Here is an 18,381-nt window from a genome sequence, read left to right as displayed (position 1 = left end):
GCATATTAACACATGTAAGCTATTAAGGTTTTGATGCTAGCCATATTTCGCATAAACTGATATAAAACCTTAACACGCTATCCTCAATAGATTTGTATTGAGCACTGTTTTGGTGTGCATGTGTGCGAATGCCTGTGGTTGCGAGTGAGTGTGTGTGTGTGTGTGTGTGTGTGTGTGTGTGTGTGTGTTTGTGCATGTGTGTGTGTTTGTGCATATGTGTGTGTGTGTGCGCGTATCTGATAGTGGATTGTGTTGTTCATTACATTATTGATGCTTTCGCTTTTTGTTACGTAATTTCTTGAATTGAAAAGGCATATATCGGGCCTTGTACAATAATCTGCTATACGTAGGCGCCTTGAAAAGGTGAGCTTTGTAAGGTTTACTGCTCATCATATAGATTACTTCAGGTATCGGCCATTCTTTCCAGCCAACAGTCACAATGTACACTGTAAATCCTACATCCTTTAGCTTTTGCGTTTCGTCCACAACATCTGGTGTAAGTACAGTTACAGACGGGTCTAGAAACAGAACAGCTGTCTGAGGTCCGACTTTATTTGATTGCTCGTGTTGATATTTTTCTCTTATTTCTCGAATCAAATCAGATAAATTTGGCACAGTTACTTTTACATTTTGGTTAAAAGCACTTCCTTGTGAAGATTTAACTGCTGTAGCTGGTACGTTAAAGGATTCTGGACAATGTGTAAAAGATAAAACAGCAAAATTGTCGTATCCAGTATACGCTATAACAGCATTAATAAATTGAGTAATCATATTTGCTCGGTATGCACCCATTGATAAGAGGTCATATCCGAAGACAATTGAACCTGTAAAAAGAAGATAAAATTAAATTGCATTAAATCACGAATAATATTTAAATAATCACAGCAAAATTCATATTTGGGATTTCTAACTAAACATTCAATGAATGCGTTCAATTTTGAATTTTTGCATCGTTTAAAACGCATTTAATATGAAGACAAAAATGCCAGTTACAGCGCGTTTTGTCGAATTAGAAGCAATCAACCAAATGTGAAAATCTATCAGAGATTTAACATCAATTATGACTGTTGAATGATTTATAGTTTTCAATATTGTAAAGTTGTTCCAAAGAACTGAGGACCATTTCACTTCAGGAATGCTTTTACCGCTCATGAAAATACATTAACTCTAATCTAATTTTTCTCTCCTATAAATTTGAAATACTGTGGTTATGCAAAACATCAAATTTCCCAGATATTGTTCTATACTATCCTATATTATTACAGTTTATATCGTATATTAAAGTAATTTTAAGATAGTATTTCAGAATATATGTTAAGTACATATATATCAATACTAAATTGGATGATAATTTTGCATTTCAATATCTGAATGCATTTTTATTTTAAAAATATTAAAATTGGAATTGTATTGGTTTTGCAAGAGATGCAATTTGAGGTCGGATGTTGAACCCGAAGGAAGTACATCGTGGATGAGCCATTTCAGCTAATTAATAACGAACAAAGCTTTTAAATTCATCTTAAATTTTAGATATATTTCATGAGATGCCAAACATTTTCGTCACATATCTGCGACCTAGTCACAGTCATAGTCCCAGTAGAGTTGCATTAATAAATAATGAGAAATCAAAAGATACAATTTACAACCTTGTAGAAATGTGATCAAAATATATTAAAAGGAGCATAAATCTATGAACATTTTTAATTGTTTTGCTCAATTTACAAGGCTCAAGTAAGGCTGACTTTGGAGTACTGCTCCCACTTGTAGGGTGGTGCTACTGCAATGCACACATATGATCTGGATGAAATTCAGCCTCTGGCCACAAGCATGTTGACTTCTCTATCCGTCTTTTATATCGCTACTATCATGGCCTCTGTTCATTGAAGTTGGCTGGTTTCACATTTCTTTCATCTAGGCACCCCCGACACACTCGTCTCTTCACCTGTAATCATACTTGCTGCATCGAATCCCAGATCCCAGGCCCGCATTTAGCAGTTTTTACTTAATCGTTTTATTTTATTGTTTTACACGTGAAACACTTTATTTTCAGGCGTAAACATAATTAACTCTACTAAACAGACTTCTACACTTACAAGAAGATGCATAATTTTCACTACTCACTAGATTCGTCTTTTTGAATTTCAGCAGAATTTTCAGAACCGGATTTCAGTGTCGTAGTTGTCATTGAGGAAGTGGTTAGTAAGTCAGTAGCCATTGAATGTTCTGCTTTTATAGGCGCTATAGTTATTTTCCTGGCTTCCATTGTACTTTCACTTTCTGCAATTGTATTCTCAGAAAAAGGAGCTGTTTCAGAGTTTGTGGTCCTATTTATTTCCATTGTTGTCTCAAGTCCCATGGTCGTTTCTTCCTCGTTTGTTGTCTTAAGAACTGTGCTAGCTGTATCAGGTACTGTTTTCATTGTTTTTTCGGGTTCTATAATTACGCCAGTCCCCGTGCTTGTGACTAAAATTGTCTCATGCTCAGTAACACTTTTAAGCTTTTTAGCTTTTTCTGCATTCATTGTTATTTCAAGTTCTGTAGTGGTTCCAGGTTGAGTGCTTATAGCTGGACCATTGGAAGTTCTAATTTTCGTGCTTGTAGCTACCACATTCGTCGTTGTTGGTATAGAAGTTGTCGAAGATGTTTTTACTGTTGTTGATGGTGATTGTGATGAAGTTGTGGTGATATCTGTAAAATAAATCATTCATTTGTTAATTCTGTTTCATATAAAGCCATGTGAAAGAAAATTCTTAATATAGGAATATCAAAAACTGCTCAGCAATTAAGAATCATTCTATGATTAGTGTATGTTTTGATATTTTCAAAGATTATAAGTTAATTTCATACAGATATATGAAATGTAAGAATCTTAAATACACATTATATACATTTAGTTGCGATCTAATATTCAAACTGATACATGAAATTTGAAAGGAAAATTGAGTGATCTCTCTTTGACAGCAAGTTAACCATATTTCTTAATTGTATAAAAACGTGTTAAACATTAAACTATGGAGATATCGCAGTTTTTAGTGTAAAACACTTCAGTCTCTGTCAAGTTTGTGTAAGTGATAGTTCGCTCAAAATCTAATCAGCAACTCAAATTTTCTAATGAAATGCTTTATTTGAATGCATTGATTAGTGAACAAGTGTGTATTTAAGATCCCTACAATGTGCTTATTTCTATTTCTGTTTTACTGAAAATTATCAAATATAAAACATGGCACTGTAAATTATTAAAAATAAATCTTTGGCAAGAATTGCATTTTTAGTACATCAAGTTTTGATAATTTTATGATAATTTGATAATTTCATGCATGTTTATATTTTATCTACGTAGTCTGATCAAAATGTATCCCGACTATTGCTATAGTAACGAATCTAAAGCACGCAGTGTAAAGCTGCTTGACACAGATTGACCTTTAACTCTGCTGCTGTGCATGTGCACTAAGTTTAATGTTCTGGCTCACTTCCGCTATCTACAACAGAGCTTTGATAGAAGTTGTGTTACGTGTGATCATCGCATTGACCATTACAGAGAAAGTTGAGCAGAGAATTTGCATCAAATTTTGCCAAAAGCTTGGCGATACCTCCTCAGAGGTCTACGCAAAGTTTTCAAAAAGTTTTCACCGTTCTCGACACAATCAAGGAGATCTTGTGCAACTGAAACCCGAGTGTCTTTTTGGTCAGCTAAAAGCAGTTTTCACACAAACTTGGCAGACACGCATCTCATACCCAAATCTTCAGTGATAATGGACTGAACTGAACCGTAACTAATCTTCACATCCTCTGAGAACTAACGGATGGTGATTCGACGATTTCCCCTCACAGCTGCACCAATATCTGCGATGTTTTTCTCAGTTCTGCTGGTTGCGGGTCTCCCAGAACGTTCATCAATATCGACATTTTTTCGACCATCTTGGAAGCGTCTGAACCACTCGTACATTTATGTGCAGCTCATGCACACCTCTCCATACACATTCTGCAACTTTGCGTAGGCCTCTGAGCAGGTATCGCCATAACAACTTTCTGTCATGGTCAATGCGACGATCGTACGCTACATACCTTCGTTCCAAGCGCTGTTGAAAACAGCGCAAGTGAGCTCGAACGTTAAAACTTAGAACTCATACACAACAGAGTTCAAGGTCAATCTGTGCAAGCAGCTTCACTCAGCGTGTTTCAGCTTCGTTATTATGGCAACATTGCGGATAATTATTGATCAGACCTCGTATTTGTGTCACGACCTCCAATAATATTAATAAGAACATTATATTTTCCTTATATTCTGATGTTCTCAATAGCATTACAAAGGTTGTAAAATAAAAATAAAGTAAAATAAATTGACTCTCACCTCGACATGTTTTTACCCCAAATGATATTGCAATTCCTTGTAACGCTGAATAACTGTCTACGAGACGTACATTCTTATTCCGGTCATTCACTATTGATCTTAATTCGTTGATATCACAGTTGCTTCCGACGCCAATCGCATAAACATGAACACCCAATTCGTGCAATTTCTTGGCTGCCAGTGATGTTGCCATCGTATCACGTGACCTGCCGTCTGTAATGACGATTGCCATGAAAGGTGATTTATATATACTTAGCTTGGGCTGTATTTCTTTTTTCAACAATTGTAAAGCTTCAGCTGTGTTCGTTTGTCCGGATCTGTAAGGAATGTTGCCAAGAGCTCTCTTTAGATTCCTGCTGTCAGTATATTTGTCTATAGAGAATTCTAAATGAGCTCTATTACTAAATGTGATCGCTCCCATTCTAACTTGTGTGTCAGATGTACCAATATCGAAGTTGTCAACTAGGTTTTGTGCAAAATCTAATTGCTTTTTGTAATCCACAATCCAAATACTGCTAGATGAATCCATCAACAGCATTATATTTGCTGCTTTTCCAATACAACCTGCAAAAGAAAGATTCTCCTTTGAATACTTATGTTTTACTAAAGCTAATAATAATAACAATAGTAACATTAATTAGTTTGTCGATACCATCTAATTTTTATCACAGAATTAAACATTTCTAGAGGAGATGTATTGTCGATTGAATCGACGCTAGCACATTATTTATTCTTATTAAACTTGTTAAACAGAAATAAAAGAACAATGACATCCAAGTGCCACATCAATGAAAGAAAATGCTAAAGAGATATATGACAAACGAATTAGATTAATGCTTAAAACAGAGCAAAATGTAAAAATTTCAGTAACAGGCTACAATACTCAAGCCATCGTAATAATCAGCTATAATTGTAATATTGTAAATGATTAGTAACATATGACAGAAAAAGAATGAGAGCGAATGACCTCATATAGAAAGAACCTCCAAAAATCTAACAAAGATTATTTTTTCCGTGAACTGAAAAAGTTTTTGCATAACTATGAAGCTACAAAATATGCGCCGTAAGGCTATGAAAATGACTAGAAATGAATAACAGGAAAATAATACAAAATGCTACTTGTATGAACAAAGCAAAACGCTGTTTTCTCCAAGGACGCCAACAATAACAAAAACAGAAGCTGAAATAACAGAATTGTAAGGAGAAAGTGGAAACAACAGAAATCGTGAAAAGACTAAAAATTAAACAAAAATGGTATGTCAAATAATGACATACTTTGAAATATGTCAATCGATGGAGACAGAGAGATCAAGATTAATGGATCAGATAAGGCAGTGACAGAATACAAGGAAAAACAGTACTTCTAAATCAAAGTGTTTGTTCCAAACAACAATACATCTCTCAGAACTTAGGGAAATTTCTTAATGATTAAGATCTGCAACAGAAGCTAATCTTACGTATGGAGTTGTCGCTGTATGCAAAATGCAAACTCGGCACAACCAACAACAACAATGGTCCTGATTCTAATTTAGGTAGAAAGTCATCAATTTTGAGGGAAGGTGTTTAGTTGATACCATCAACTCTAGTGCTTGGTTGGTAATTTATGTTTTCAACCCCAGGAGAATGAAAAGCAAAAGCTAAACTCGGAAACGCAAAGATCTGAAAGAAATACCGCAAGGTTTTTTTGTCCGAAGCTTAAATGATACCGAAAAAATATTCACCCACATTTAATATTTCACAAGAATTCCTGCTTCCTGGCTCATCGTACTTCACGAATATTCAAACATTTAAAATTTTGTTTAAGACAGTCAAGGCCCTGCTTAAGCACCGCATGTGAAGTGTTATTTTAAAACAAAAACGACTGAAACATTCTCTTCCTTTCGGTGAGATGAAATTAAATTTATTTCGCCGAGGCTGGGCAAGGAATTAGAACTATTAATTCTTACAACCACTGACCCAATATTAATTATGAAACAAAATACCTATGTGTCAATTCTAACATTTATCACCACTTATAAGTCCTTTGCAATAATATTTTGCTTAATAACGTTGCCTTCTCACAGTGATATTATTTAGAATATTAAAAATGCGTTCAATTTCTCTAAAAAAAGATTCATGTTATCGAATATGAGAAGTCATCTGGGAATGTAGCCTGTACCATGGGAGTAACATTAATAAATATTTTAGTTTTGAAAACTTTTAATACTTACGTCTTGTTGGATAACTGTAAGCTGTAATCTGCCAATAAAAAAAAAAAAAAATAACACTAGTATTTTGTGAACTTAATTTGAATTGGAAATTTATTAATGAACACACATTTTGCATATAATATTCATGTAAATTTATGGCCATAAAATCAATTATAATCTCTTCTAATTTGGTTGGTTTTTCTTGAAATGCCTTGAGAATAGTTTTTCTATGCTAATCCCTCTCACACAGCATTTAAATATTTACTGTTATCCACCGAATTCGATTATCTTTCTTAACCATTTTTATTTAGATGTAGTGACCAATGATATACAATTGAACTCAGTGATTTCTTTTTCTTACGCTAAGAAATTTCTCAGCAAAATTAAAATGTATTTATATCGATCTGAAAGAGGTGTGTTTTGCAATCCCGTGTCCCCTTTGTTGTGGTAAATTCCAAATTTTCCCGTAACTATTTCGGAAACACTGAGCACTCCAATATGCAATAATAATACGCAACTTCAAATTATGGGATAAGGACAGCAATTTTGGGGAAGAGAGGTTAAGTCGAGTACATTGACCCCAGTATTCAACTAGTATTTATGTTATCGACTCCGAAAGGATGAAAGGCAAAGTCGGCTTCAGCAGAATTTAAACTCAGAACGTAAAGACGGACAAAATGCCTCTAAGCATTTTGCCCGACGCACTAACGATTCTGCCAACTCACTGCCTTCAATAAACCTTTCTACTAAAGTTACAAGAATGCTGCGGCGGACCGGCGTCCAGACCAGTGGGGGAAAGATATATGCCACAGAAACTGGGAAAACAGCCTTATGAGTCTAAAAGACTCGGGAAGGAGTTTTATCCTCTTTTTTATTGTCACAAAGCCTAAAATTGTCGATTACATCGATAACTGCACTTTGCTGGTACTTATTTCATCGTCACCAAAAGAGTGAAAAGCAAAGTCGATCTCAGAGAATTTGAACTCAGATTGTAAAGCCGGAAGAAATGCCGCCAAGAATTTTGCCCGATTGCTAACGGTTTTGTCAGTTCACCGCCTTGTAATATAATGATAACAATGAATTCCAGTATGAGCACAAATTCGGATGGAGGGTAAGATTCGATTATGCTGACTCCAGTATTTGACAAGTACTTTTTTGTCGACTTTAGAAATATGAAAGGCAAATTTAACTTTGGTGGGGTTGGAACAAAGAACGTTAAAACTTTGAATAAATACATCAAGGTAATTTTTCCGACGCTCAACCGATTCTGCCACCCACAGTTCTCATCTTTAATACAGATCTTTGGTCACATATTTTGGAGGGTAACACAGTGTATTGACTGCAACATTTTTATCAAGACTCAACAAGGTGAAAGGAAATCAACTCTGGTGAGATGTGGACACAACGGTGAGGAACGTAACTAATTACTGCAATGCAATTTAACTTCTTTTACCAGTGATCCTGTGATCTAAACTTGTAGTAATTGTAAAAATAATGTCTAAAACATGCTACAGATTTGTGGGATATAGGCGATTAAATTGATCACCGAACTTAAGAATTTTAACTTGATCTACATGGGAGCAGTTGTCATATGGACCTCAGTAGCTGTCTAATGTTTTTGTTATCGCTCCAAAAAGATAAAGGCAAAGGACACATTAAAGGAACTCAAACTTAGAACGGAAAGAACTTAACAAAATCACGCAAGGTATTTTGTTGCTTTTTTCATCTAACTGCCTTATCATCCTTAGTAATAAGGACTATTAAAACTTCCTTAGGATCATACATGTGCGAAAGGTACAGTCGCTCTACCCTCTCTGCTTATAAACCGCCATAATAAGTGAAAAAAAAAAGTGCATGGTGAAAATTCTCAAGGGAGCTCTTTGCTGAGATGCTTTAGACACACACATATACATACACACACACACGCACAAACACTCACACATAATTTTGTCATATTTGCAAGATATTTGATTTCTGTTATCACGAAAATCATTTCTGCTGGTTAATTGTAAATTGTTTTTTAATCTCAACTCCGTTTATTACAGGTATTGTTTTAAAGATTTATTTTTTATCTATATATAATCATACATATCGTTTAAGATTACTTGATAATTTCGGCTCCTCCCATTACTGTTAGGTGTTAGTTTATGAATTAATATATAAGTTAAATATTTCATCGACTTTCCTATATAAGTAGCAGCTTCAAATAAGGCTGCTTCCTGCTGCGATTGCTAGAAACCCGACTCCGGATTAGCAAGATATACATTAACAGATGTATATACGGTCGTCAATATATATATTCATATATATATCTTCTAATGCCCTTTCTGTTTAGTCATCTTTACATTTCATTATTATTTCTCGAATCATCAATTCATATTCATTACACCAAAAAATTGGTTTCGCTATATATGCGATATCTATGTGCATGTGTCTATATATGCTTATGTATATGTGTGTGTTTACATGCTTATATATGCATATGTGTGTATGTATTTATCTGTATATATATATATATATATATATATATAAGTATGTATGTATGTATGTATGTATGTATGTATGTATGTATGTATGTTTGTATGTATATATATATATATTAGGTTATCTCATAAATAATGCAGTTTTTTGAATTGCATGAACTAAAAGTCGGAGGGGAACGGAATAAACTACCTGCATGAACTTGCTATAAAAGCAGGTAGTAACTTTATCTGAAACTTATTCTTAGTGCAAGTTTTGAAGAGTGCAGTTTGATTTTAACAGTTATTTTTTCAAAGCTATAATGGAAGTAACAAGTGGGTTGGGAAAGGAGAAACACCGGTATCCCAGGCTAAAGAAGGTCTTCATCTCTGTAAGGTGTCGTTATCTGTTTGATGGGATATGAAAGGTTTATTCCACTTTGAACTTTTAAGTCCAAGCCAAGCGATAAGAAAGGAGATCTACTGCGAGGAGCTTGAGCGTCTTAAGTCAGCGCCAGAAGAAAAACAGCCATCTTTGGTTTCAAGACGAAAGGTGTCCTTCCATCAGGATAATGCTCGGCCACATACAGCGAGGAAGGCATTGTAAAGGCTGGAGCAGTTTGAATGGAAAACGATGCCTCGCCCGCCATTTTCACCCACATTGCCTTATCACATTATCATTTATTCAGCAGTCTTCAAAATCATTTGGACAGAAAATAGATGAGTTCTGTAGGCGAGGTCAGAACGGTACTGGAGGGGTATTTTTCGTCACGGACAAGTGAATTTTGGAAGAGGAACTTTACAAGTCTACCAGATAGATGGAAGCGCATTGTAAAAAATGAAGGAGAGTATGTTTTAGATTGTCAAATTCATGTTCTCTTCGTGTTTCGTGTAAAATTTGTAGGTGTATTACATGTTCATTGTTTTCATTTTCGTTACATTTCATGTATTATTTTTCAAAAACTCAAGTTGGGGCACTAATTTTGGCCAGCCCTGTATATGTGTGTGTGTGTGTGTGTGTGTGTGTGTGTGTGTGTGTGTGTGTGTGTGTGTAAACATATACATATATACGTACACATACATTTACATACTACATATATATGCTCGTACACATGCATTCCTATATATACATTTATGCATACACACTCACGCACACACACACACAGATATATATACAAATATATTCATAGATAGATAGATAGATAGATAGATAGATAGATAGATAGATAGATAGATAGATACAGAGAGAGAGAGAGAGAGAGGTAATCAATCATTTCTGCACATATACATATAAAATACCTTGTTGATGTAGTTGAAATTGCAATGAAGGAGCCTTGGATATAGGTTAGAAACCGGCCCTTTCTCTATTGGCAAGAAATCTTGAAATAAAACTGAATAATGACATACATACTACATACATACATACATACATACATACATACATAAAATGTAAGCAAAACAGACCTGATATAATGATTTGGGATAGAGAAGAGAAACTGCGCAGTTGTGGAAATTAGCTGCTCGGCGGATGTTAGCATAAAGCTGAAGATCAGTGAAAAAGAGAACACCTATGCTGAACTGTTGAGAAATCTGCAGTTACTCTATCCAGATTACAAGTTCAGGTTTATACATGTAATTATTGGAGCCCTGGGATATGTAACACACTGTCTAAATACCAATCTTGAGAAACTAGGCTTCTCAAAACCAGAAAGCAGGAAGCTAATTCGAAGACTACTGATCCGATCTATCACTGGAACTAAAAATCTGTAAAACTTTCCAGAAATTTATCACTTAAACATATATGAGTATGTCTAGATATGCAACTATGTGCATGAGAATGCATACATAAAATATACAAATCTGCATATACATAAATACATAAATACATACATACATACATACACACACATACATACATACATACATACATACATACACACACACATACATACATACACGCATAATACATACATACATGCATGCATACATACAAAAATACGCTGTTGTTGATATTGAAATCCCAATGAAGGAGCCTTGGATCTAGGTTAGGAACCGGGTTTTTTTCTCTATTGGCAAGAAATCTTGAAATAAACTGATTAATGATATACATACATACATACATATGCATGCATGTGTATGTAGCACCACGTCGATTACAGGCTCCAGTTGAGCTGATCAACGTGAAATTAACGTGCAAGTGGCTGAGCACTCCACAGACACTCGCACTCTTAACATAGTTCTCAGGGAGACTTAGCGTGACACAGAATGGGACGAGGCTGGCCCTTTGAGCTACAGCTACTACAAATTTTTGCTAGCTGAGTGACCTAGAGCAACAAAGTGTCTTCCTCAAAGACACAACGCGCCGCTAGGAATCGAACTCACGACCTTACGATCGTGAGCCGAATATCATAAGCACCAAGGCACGCGCCTTCACTACCGCCTGCCATCAAAACACATTAAAACACATAACACCAGTCACATATCACATACGCAGCATAATGATTACAGGGGAAAATAACACAACTTAGATTACATATACTCTACACAACATACAAAACTTAGCACCAGTAACAAGAAACTAATTTAGAGTACAAAGCTAATTTAGAGTACAAAGCTAATTTAGAGTACAAACAGAATTCTACATTCCGAAATGCAATTCTGCACACATTTCTGGAACAGAAACGTGCACCAGTTGGTATAATAGAAACTTGCAACAAAGTACTGAATAATAATAATAATAATAATAATAATAATAATAATAATAATAATAATAATAATAATAATAATAATAATAATAAATCCTTTCTACTAAAGGCACAAGGCCTGAAATTTTGGGGGAGGGGACTAGTTGATTATATCGACCTCAGTACTTAACTGGTACTTAATTTATCGACCCCGAAAAGATGAAAGGCAAAGTCGGCCTCGGCGGAATTTGAACTCAGAGGGTAACAATGAGCGAAATGCCGCTAAGCATTTTGCCCGGCGTGCTAATGATTCTGCCAGCATGTTATTCCTTTAGCTCGCCACAATGGGGACAGTACAAAAAAAAAAAAAGAACTGCTGCAATTTACATCGAGTAAAGGAGCAGGCCGACTATAAAAATAAAGGCATATTAACAGATAGATAATGAATAGCAATTACAATAGAGAATAAAACTATTCCAAGAAGAAAGAAAACAGCTACACTTAGTGAGTTATGTCAAGTGTCGTTGTCTGATAACAAGTTTGCTTCCCAACTATGTAGTTTTGGGTTCAGTCCCACAGCTGGGCACCTTAGGCAAGTGTTTTCTACTATAGCCTTCGATCGACCAAAGCCTTGTGAGTGAATGTAGTAGACGAAAACAGAAAGATGCCCGTCATATGTGTGTTTGTGTGTGTGTCTGTTTGTGTCTGTGACTGTGTTTGTGTCTGAATGTGTATGTATGTGTGTGAGTGTGCGTGTATGCGTGTATGCTTGTGTGTGTGTGTGTGTGTGTATTTTTGCACATGTGTTTGTTCTCCACCTCCGCTTGACAACTGATGTTGGTCTGTTTATGTCCCGGCAGAAAAAGACTAATAAAATAAGTACCAGGATTAAAAACTAAGTAGCGGAGTTGATTTGTTTGATGAAACACTTCAAGGTGGTGCTCCAGCATGGCTACAGTTCCTTGAATGAAACGAGCAAAGAAAAAAGATAAATGCGACCATTGACTACCTTAATGTCTTAAAGACAAATGCTTTTCTCAATCCTTCCAGCAAACCTGTAGCCGCACACTTAGAGTGGGTCATTTACCTATGCCAGTTTTGCTACCCTGGCTCTTCTCTAGACTAACCTTCCTATTTAAGTGGTACTTGAAGAAATTGGTAAGAATTGATGTATTGAGAAAAGCTCTGTACTCAAAACTTTCAACTGATTCTGCCAGGAAGGAAGAGGTCCGATCTTCATGACAGACGAGCCTGATAGCTGGGTCCATCCTTTGCGTGATAATAGTTGTTTGATATAAGCCTACATATCAACGGTGCCCGGTATATCTAGACCAGTGTATTTTGGATAGTTTCATCATTCTACCAGTGTCTTGGACATGATTAGTTGCTGATGGCTCGAATGCGACCGTGTCTGTTATGATTATTGCGAAGGACCAAAAACCTTCCGTAGCACTGTCAGGCTTAAAATTTCTGGAAATTTTCCATAATATCCAACTTGAAAGTGCTCCAAAAATGACTACTGAGATTGTCCTCGTCCATGTCCTGAATTATAACTCAGACCTTCCACTAACCTCCTATAAAATTCAAGGGTTAGATATCTTTTGCCTATATTGTTCAGTTGATTGGTTGAGTGTAGTGAATGTCTGGTAACATCCAGGATGCGGAAAGCCCACCTCCGACTGCACTTCATCCAATACCACAGCAGGATAAGAGATAATCTGTAGAAAGTCGTATTGCACGATCGTCGACCACATCTGTTCACCGTTCTCACATTCCAAGAATCTCTACATATGTGCGCTTACACATTTTAGCCACAGCGTCCCCTTGGTCTTGTCATTGGCAGCATATGGGTCATATGCACTGCACAATATGTCTTGTTCTCAAGAAGCAGAAACGCATTCAATCCGTTCTGGTCATATTTTCTGGGAAAAAGTACCCAACCTCACTGAGATAGATTTTTTAAAGTCCATTTCTAAATCACACTGGCCTAAATTTGATTTAAGTCTGGCCTAGGCATCTTCATTTATCTCTCGGTCAAGCGACATACATAAAAGAAATAAATGGCAATGGAAAAATTGTCCAGATATTAAGATCTGAAAACAGAGATAACGAGAGTGGGAAACTAAAAAAAACAACAAAAAAGACATCTGGATGATGAAGACAAACACAACATCAACAAGTACCTTGGGGATACTTAAAAACAAATTCAGACAGATGACTAACCCAAACCCCAGCACTTACAAATATGCACACCATACAAAAAGCAGCGCTACTGAGTAATGCATACATTTTACGTAAAGAATTGTTAATACGATAGAAAACGCAAAATTCAAAACAAAAAAAATGAAAGCACTCATAGTACCTAAAGCGCACAAAACTGCACTCTGGTAGTGCAGTAAAAATCGGTAATAAAAATATGAGTACTGAGAAGAAGAAGAAGAAGAAGAAGAAGAAGAAGAAGAAGAAGAAGAAGAAGAAGAAGAAGAAGAAGAAGAAGAAGAAGAAGAAGAAGAAGAAGAAGAAGAAGAAGAAGAAGAAGAAGAATTAATTACTTACAAAGAGTAAAGTGAGGACGGTTAGTTGAAATACTATTCGATGTCGTCCTATGAAGCTCATGTTATTGCCGGAGTTTGCACGAAAAGATGTCGTAAGCATTTTTCCTGAACGTTCACGTCTTTAATGCTTCTGAATGCCGGTATATAATGGTGTATAAGCTACGAAAGCAGCATTTATATAGACAACTTCATGCTGTTGCTAATCACTCTTTAAATGGGTGGTATAAAGGAAACAAAATATCTTGCAAACGTGTGGGAGGACGCACCGAAATTGTAGCGTTCACATATTTCTCCCCGCCCTTCGACCTCCAATCCGACGCATCGCAATACGAAATGTTACATGACCGCTATTGGGTTTTGTCAGTATTTTATTTATTTTTATGCTTGTTTGGTTCAAGTACCCGAGGCACGTATCATATATATTTGTGCGATTCCAGCTATGCTTTACTTTCTGACAGTTTTTCATTCATGTTTTGTTGTCATGACTGCAACATGTCTGGGTGGGGTGATGTTGGAACAAACAGATGTTTGCATAAATTGTTTACGTTAGTTTTTAGTATGACGTTAAGACTGAAAACAACTGCTTTTCATCTTTCTTTCTTCTTTTCTTTCTTTAGATGAATTTTACTTACGTATTTTTTTGCTGACATTACACTAAATTGATATTTTATTCAACTGCAAAAATTTAAAAACCTACTGAAATATATTTTTTAAATTTTTTTACATCATTCAATAAATCTCATTTTATTTTGTTTCAGATCATTGAGAATTTAATTTTTTTTTTTTTTTAGCTCAAATTTAATAAAATCTTGTGTACAAATATAAAAACATGTATGTGATATAAAACAATCATACTTATAATCAATGTTTTGCATTGGATTTGGTCTTTTGGAAGATAATAATCCAAAGAAAAATATATCATAATTTGTAACAAAAGTATGTTGAAATAGTGATTTCTTACAAAATCGCATTACAAAAGTAACACACGGGGAGGAAATATATTTTCGGTTAAATTCACTCTAATTTAAGATTTGTACTTATTTTAACAGCTTATAGAATTAAAGGTTTAAGACAACATGCATTTTAGGTTAGATTTTTTTTAGTTTAGCACAACTACGTAATTGAAAGGATTTAGTAAGAAATCGCAGATTAGTGTAAAATATCAGGAGTTTTAGATTAGTGTACCGTATCAAGACTTTTGGATTGTTACCTATATTAACGTAGATTAATATTTCTAACAAGTTCTAGTTTCAGAAAGCTAAATGATTCTCTAAGTCAGTAAGATCCAGTCTCCTATTTAGTCTATCTGGAATTGGTGCAGCAATAGTGATGTTAATATTTGGAGGCAGGTTATTCGAACAAGGATTTAGCTACAATTCTTTCAAGATGTGAGTTCAAATACTTTGAAAATAAGCATAAGACAAATACTGTGATTCATTAAAACAGCTACATCCATATTCTAGTATCAACATTAGTAATCAATATAGGCAACGAACTGGCAGAATCGTTAGCAGGCCGGGTAAAATGCTCACCAGTTGAGTACCGGGTCGACGTAATCGACTTTGCCCCTCCCCAAAATTGCTGGCCTGGAGTCAAAGTTTGAAACCAATATCAGGAATCAATAAGGCGGTGAGTTGGCAGACTCGTTAGCACGGTGCGCAAAATGCTTAGCGGCACTTTATTCGTCATTACGTTCTGAGGCCGACTTTGCCTTTCAACCTTTCGGGGTCGATAATATAAGTATTAGTTCAGCACTGAGGTTGATGTATTCGACTCACTCCATCCACGAATTTACTGGATTTGTGCCAAAATTTGAAATCAACATCAGGAATCAATATTAACTGAGTGGATTTATAAAGAAAGAAAAATGATGTGTGTGTGTGTATGTATGTATTTATGTATGCATACGTATATGTAAGTGTGTGTGTACGTATATATACATTTAAGTATGTGCGTACGTAAGTATTCAAGCTTGTTTTATCAAAGAGTGATAGTTTACTTAGGTTTCACCTCGTGATCATTCGTGAAGCGAAATTCGAGTAAATTGTTACTTTTGATATAATAAACATATCTTTCCACTCTACTTCAAGTATAGTATAGACTTCTATATCAATTAATGTTAACAATCTGTATTACATAAGTATATGCTTTACGATACTCTATCCCTCTTTCACACACTCTCTCTCTTTCTCTCTCTCTCTCTCCCCACGCACATACATATACATACAAACATACATACATACATGTGTGAGTATCTGTGTGTGTGTGTGTGTGAATTTTAGCTGTTCCTTTGCAACAAGCATCACGGTCGCATATTCCTTTCTACTATAGGCATAAGGCCTGAAGTTTTGCATCACGGGTACTTAATTTATCGACCCTGAAAGGATGAAAGGCAAAGTCGACCTCGGCGGAATTTGAGCTCAGAACGTAAAGTCGGACAAACTGTCATTAAGCATTTTGCACGACGCGCCAACGATTCTGCCAGCTCACCGCCATACCACGGTCGCATATTAAAAGTGCAATGAAGACTTTATAAAAATTCAGCTGAATATTGCTTTCTGTGCTCAAGTATGAAGAAACATCCCCACAAATATTCCATCATGCTCGCATTTAAACTTGCTATTAGGGGTATGTGATTGATCATCTTAATAGAAATGGAGCTCCCAGAACTGACATCTTCGGGATTGAGTAACCATTTAACAACTAATTTTCATTAGAATCGGCTTTATCTTAAAGAATAATATTGAAGAAATGAAACTTCTGCCGAGTTTAGCAGCCGATTAGTGTAACCTCATATGCAAATCTTATTACTTACTTATAGACATCATGCTGGCCAACAAATAATCTCGAATGAGAAGTCTACCATTGTGTCAGAGCTTGGAAAAGGAAAAACATCCATAGAAATATCCAAAACACTGGGAAGAGATCACTATTTCTGTCCGGTCGAGGGCAGACAAGGGCAACTCGAGGGTTGCTTCGAATCGTACTTTGTCACGTGTGAAAAGGGAAGTTGTGCGGAACCCATGTCTGACAAGTAGAGACGTCTTCAAACATTGTAGCAGGGAAGAGGTATCGAAAACTATCAGATGTCGCCTCTTGAAGCAGGTAGCCAGGAATATTAAACCTGTTACAAGGACCCCTCTGAAAGCTGTTCATAAGTAGAAGAGACTTAAATGAGCAGAAGAAGACATGAAGATAGATTTTTCAACTGTTCTGTTCACTGATGAATGCTGTGCTACCCTTGACGGACTAGATGGCTGGAGTAAAGGTTGGGTATCAATCAGCGGGAACTGTTCTTATTTGAGACGCCAACAGGTGGGAGGTGGGGTCAAGTTTTGGGCTGGCGTCGTTGGTGGTATGATGGTCGGGTCATGGAAAGTCCCAGATGGCATTACGATGACATCGAAAACATGTTACTTTCTTAAATTTCCAATCGTGGTTCAAAAATCAAAAACTTTCATTCAAGAAAAAGCTGGTCTTTATGCAAGATAATGCCCCGTCTCACGCAGCGAAGGATTCTATGGAATACCTGCAGCAAATAGGCTTCTCTGAAGGTCGTTTGATGGAGTGGCTACCTTATTCTCCTGACTTAAGCCCCATCGAGAATCTGTGGAGTGTCTTGAAGAATCGCGTTTATCAAGATGGATGACAGTTTTCAAGTAAAGTTACCCTCTGGGATGTTATTGTAGATATTGCTCAAAGCAGGACAGAAGAAGATATCATCACCTTGACAAATTCAATGGATCAGCGCGTAAGGAAGATTGTTGCATGTGGAGGATCATACATCAAACATTAGGAGCTGTATGACATCATAATCCCATGATCATTTTGATTCGAACGTATTATTATTTTTACCATTAAGTCCTTTATGAATAATTTTTTGTTAAACCTTTACTGTTGAATTAAATACATGTTTGTTCTGATACAATTATTATTTTTATTATACTTGCCTAATAATTTGTGACGGTGAAAATGTTGCCCAATCACAAAATGGCTGCCATTTGTTGGCGTCTGCACAGATCTGATTTATTTAACAGAATGTGCGCAGATAGATGTTGCCAACAGTCAGTGGGAAAACAACTGTTTTTGAACGAATATACATTTATTTATTGAGAGAAGCTGGATTTGCCTAATAATGTGGGA

The 18,381-nt window shown here is 35.9% G+C and overlaps 1 protein-coding gene across 1 annotated transcript; it reads right to left on the bottom strand.

Moving 5' to 3' along the window:
* Positions 1 to 13: 13 nt before the first annotated feature.
* LOC106869974 (collagen alpha-1(XII) chain) lies at positions 14 to 14,639 on the bottom strand. Its single transcript, XM_052967230.1, has 5 exons — positions 14,240 to 14,639; positions 6,562 to 6,589; positions 4,352 to 4,915; positions 2,122 to 2,688; positions 14 to 824 (listed from the first exon to the last, which is right to left on the bottom strand). The coding sequence occupies exons 1-5, from the start codon at positions 14,336 to 14,338 to the stop codon at positions 265 to 267; spliced, it is 1,818 nt and encodes a 605-aa protein (XP_052823190.1). The 5' UTR covers positions 14,339 to 14,639; the 3' UTR covers positions 14 to 264.
* Between the last annotated feature and the right edge of the window lie 3,742 nt (positions 14,640 to 18,381).

Source organism: Octopus bimaculoides, chromosome 4, assembly GCF_001194135.2.
Source record: "Octopus bimaculoides isolate UCB-OBI-ISO-001 chromosome 4, ASM119413v2, whole genome shotgun sequence".
In the NCBI taxonomy this organism is placed as follows: domain Eukaryota; kingdom Metazoa; phylum Mollusca; class Cephalopoda; order Octopoda; family Octopodidae; genus Octopus; species Octopus bimaculoides.
This window is presented reverse-complemented; position numbering and strand designations above follow the sequence as displayed.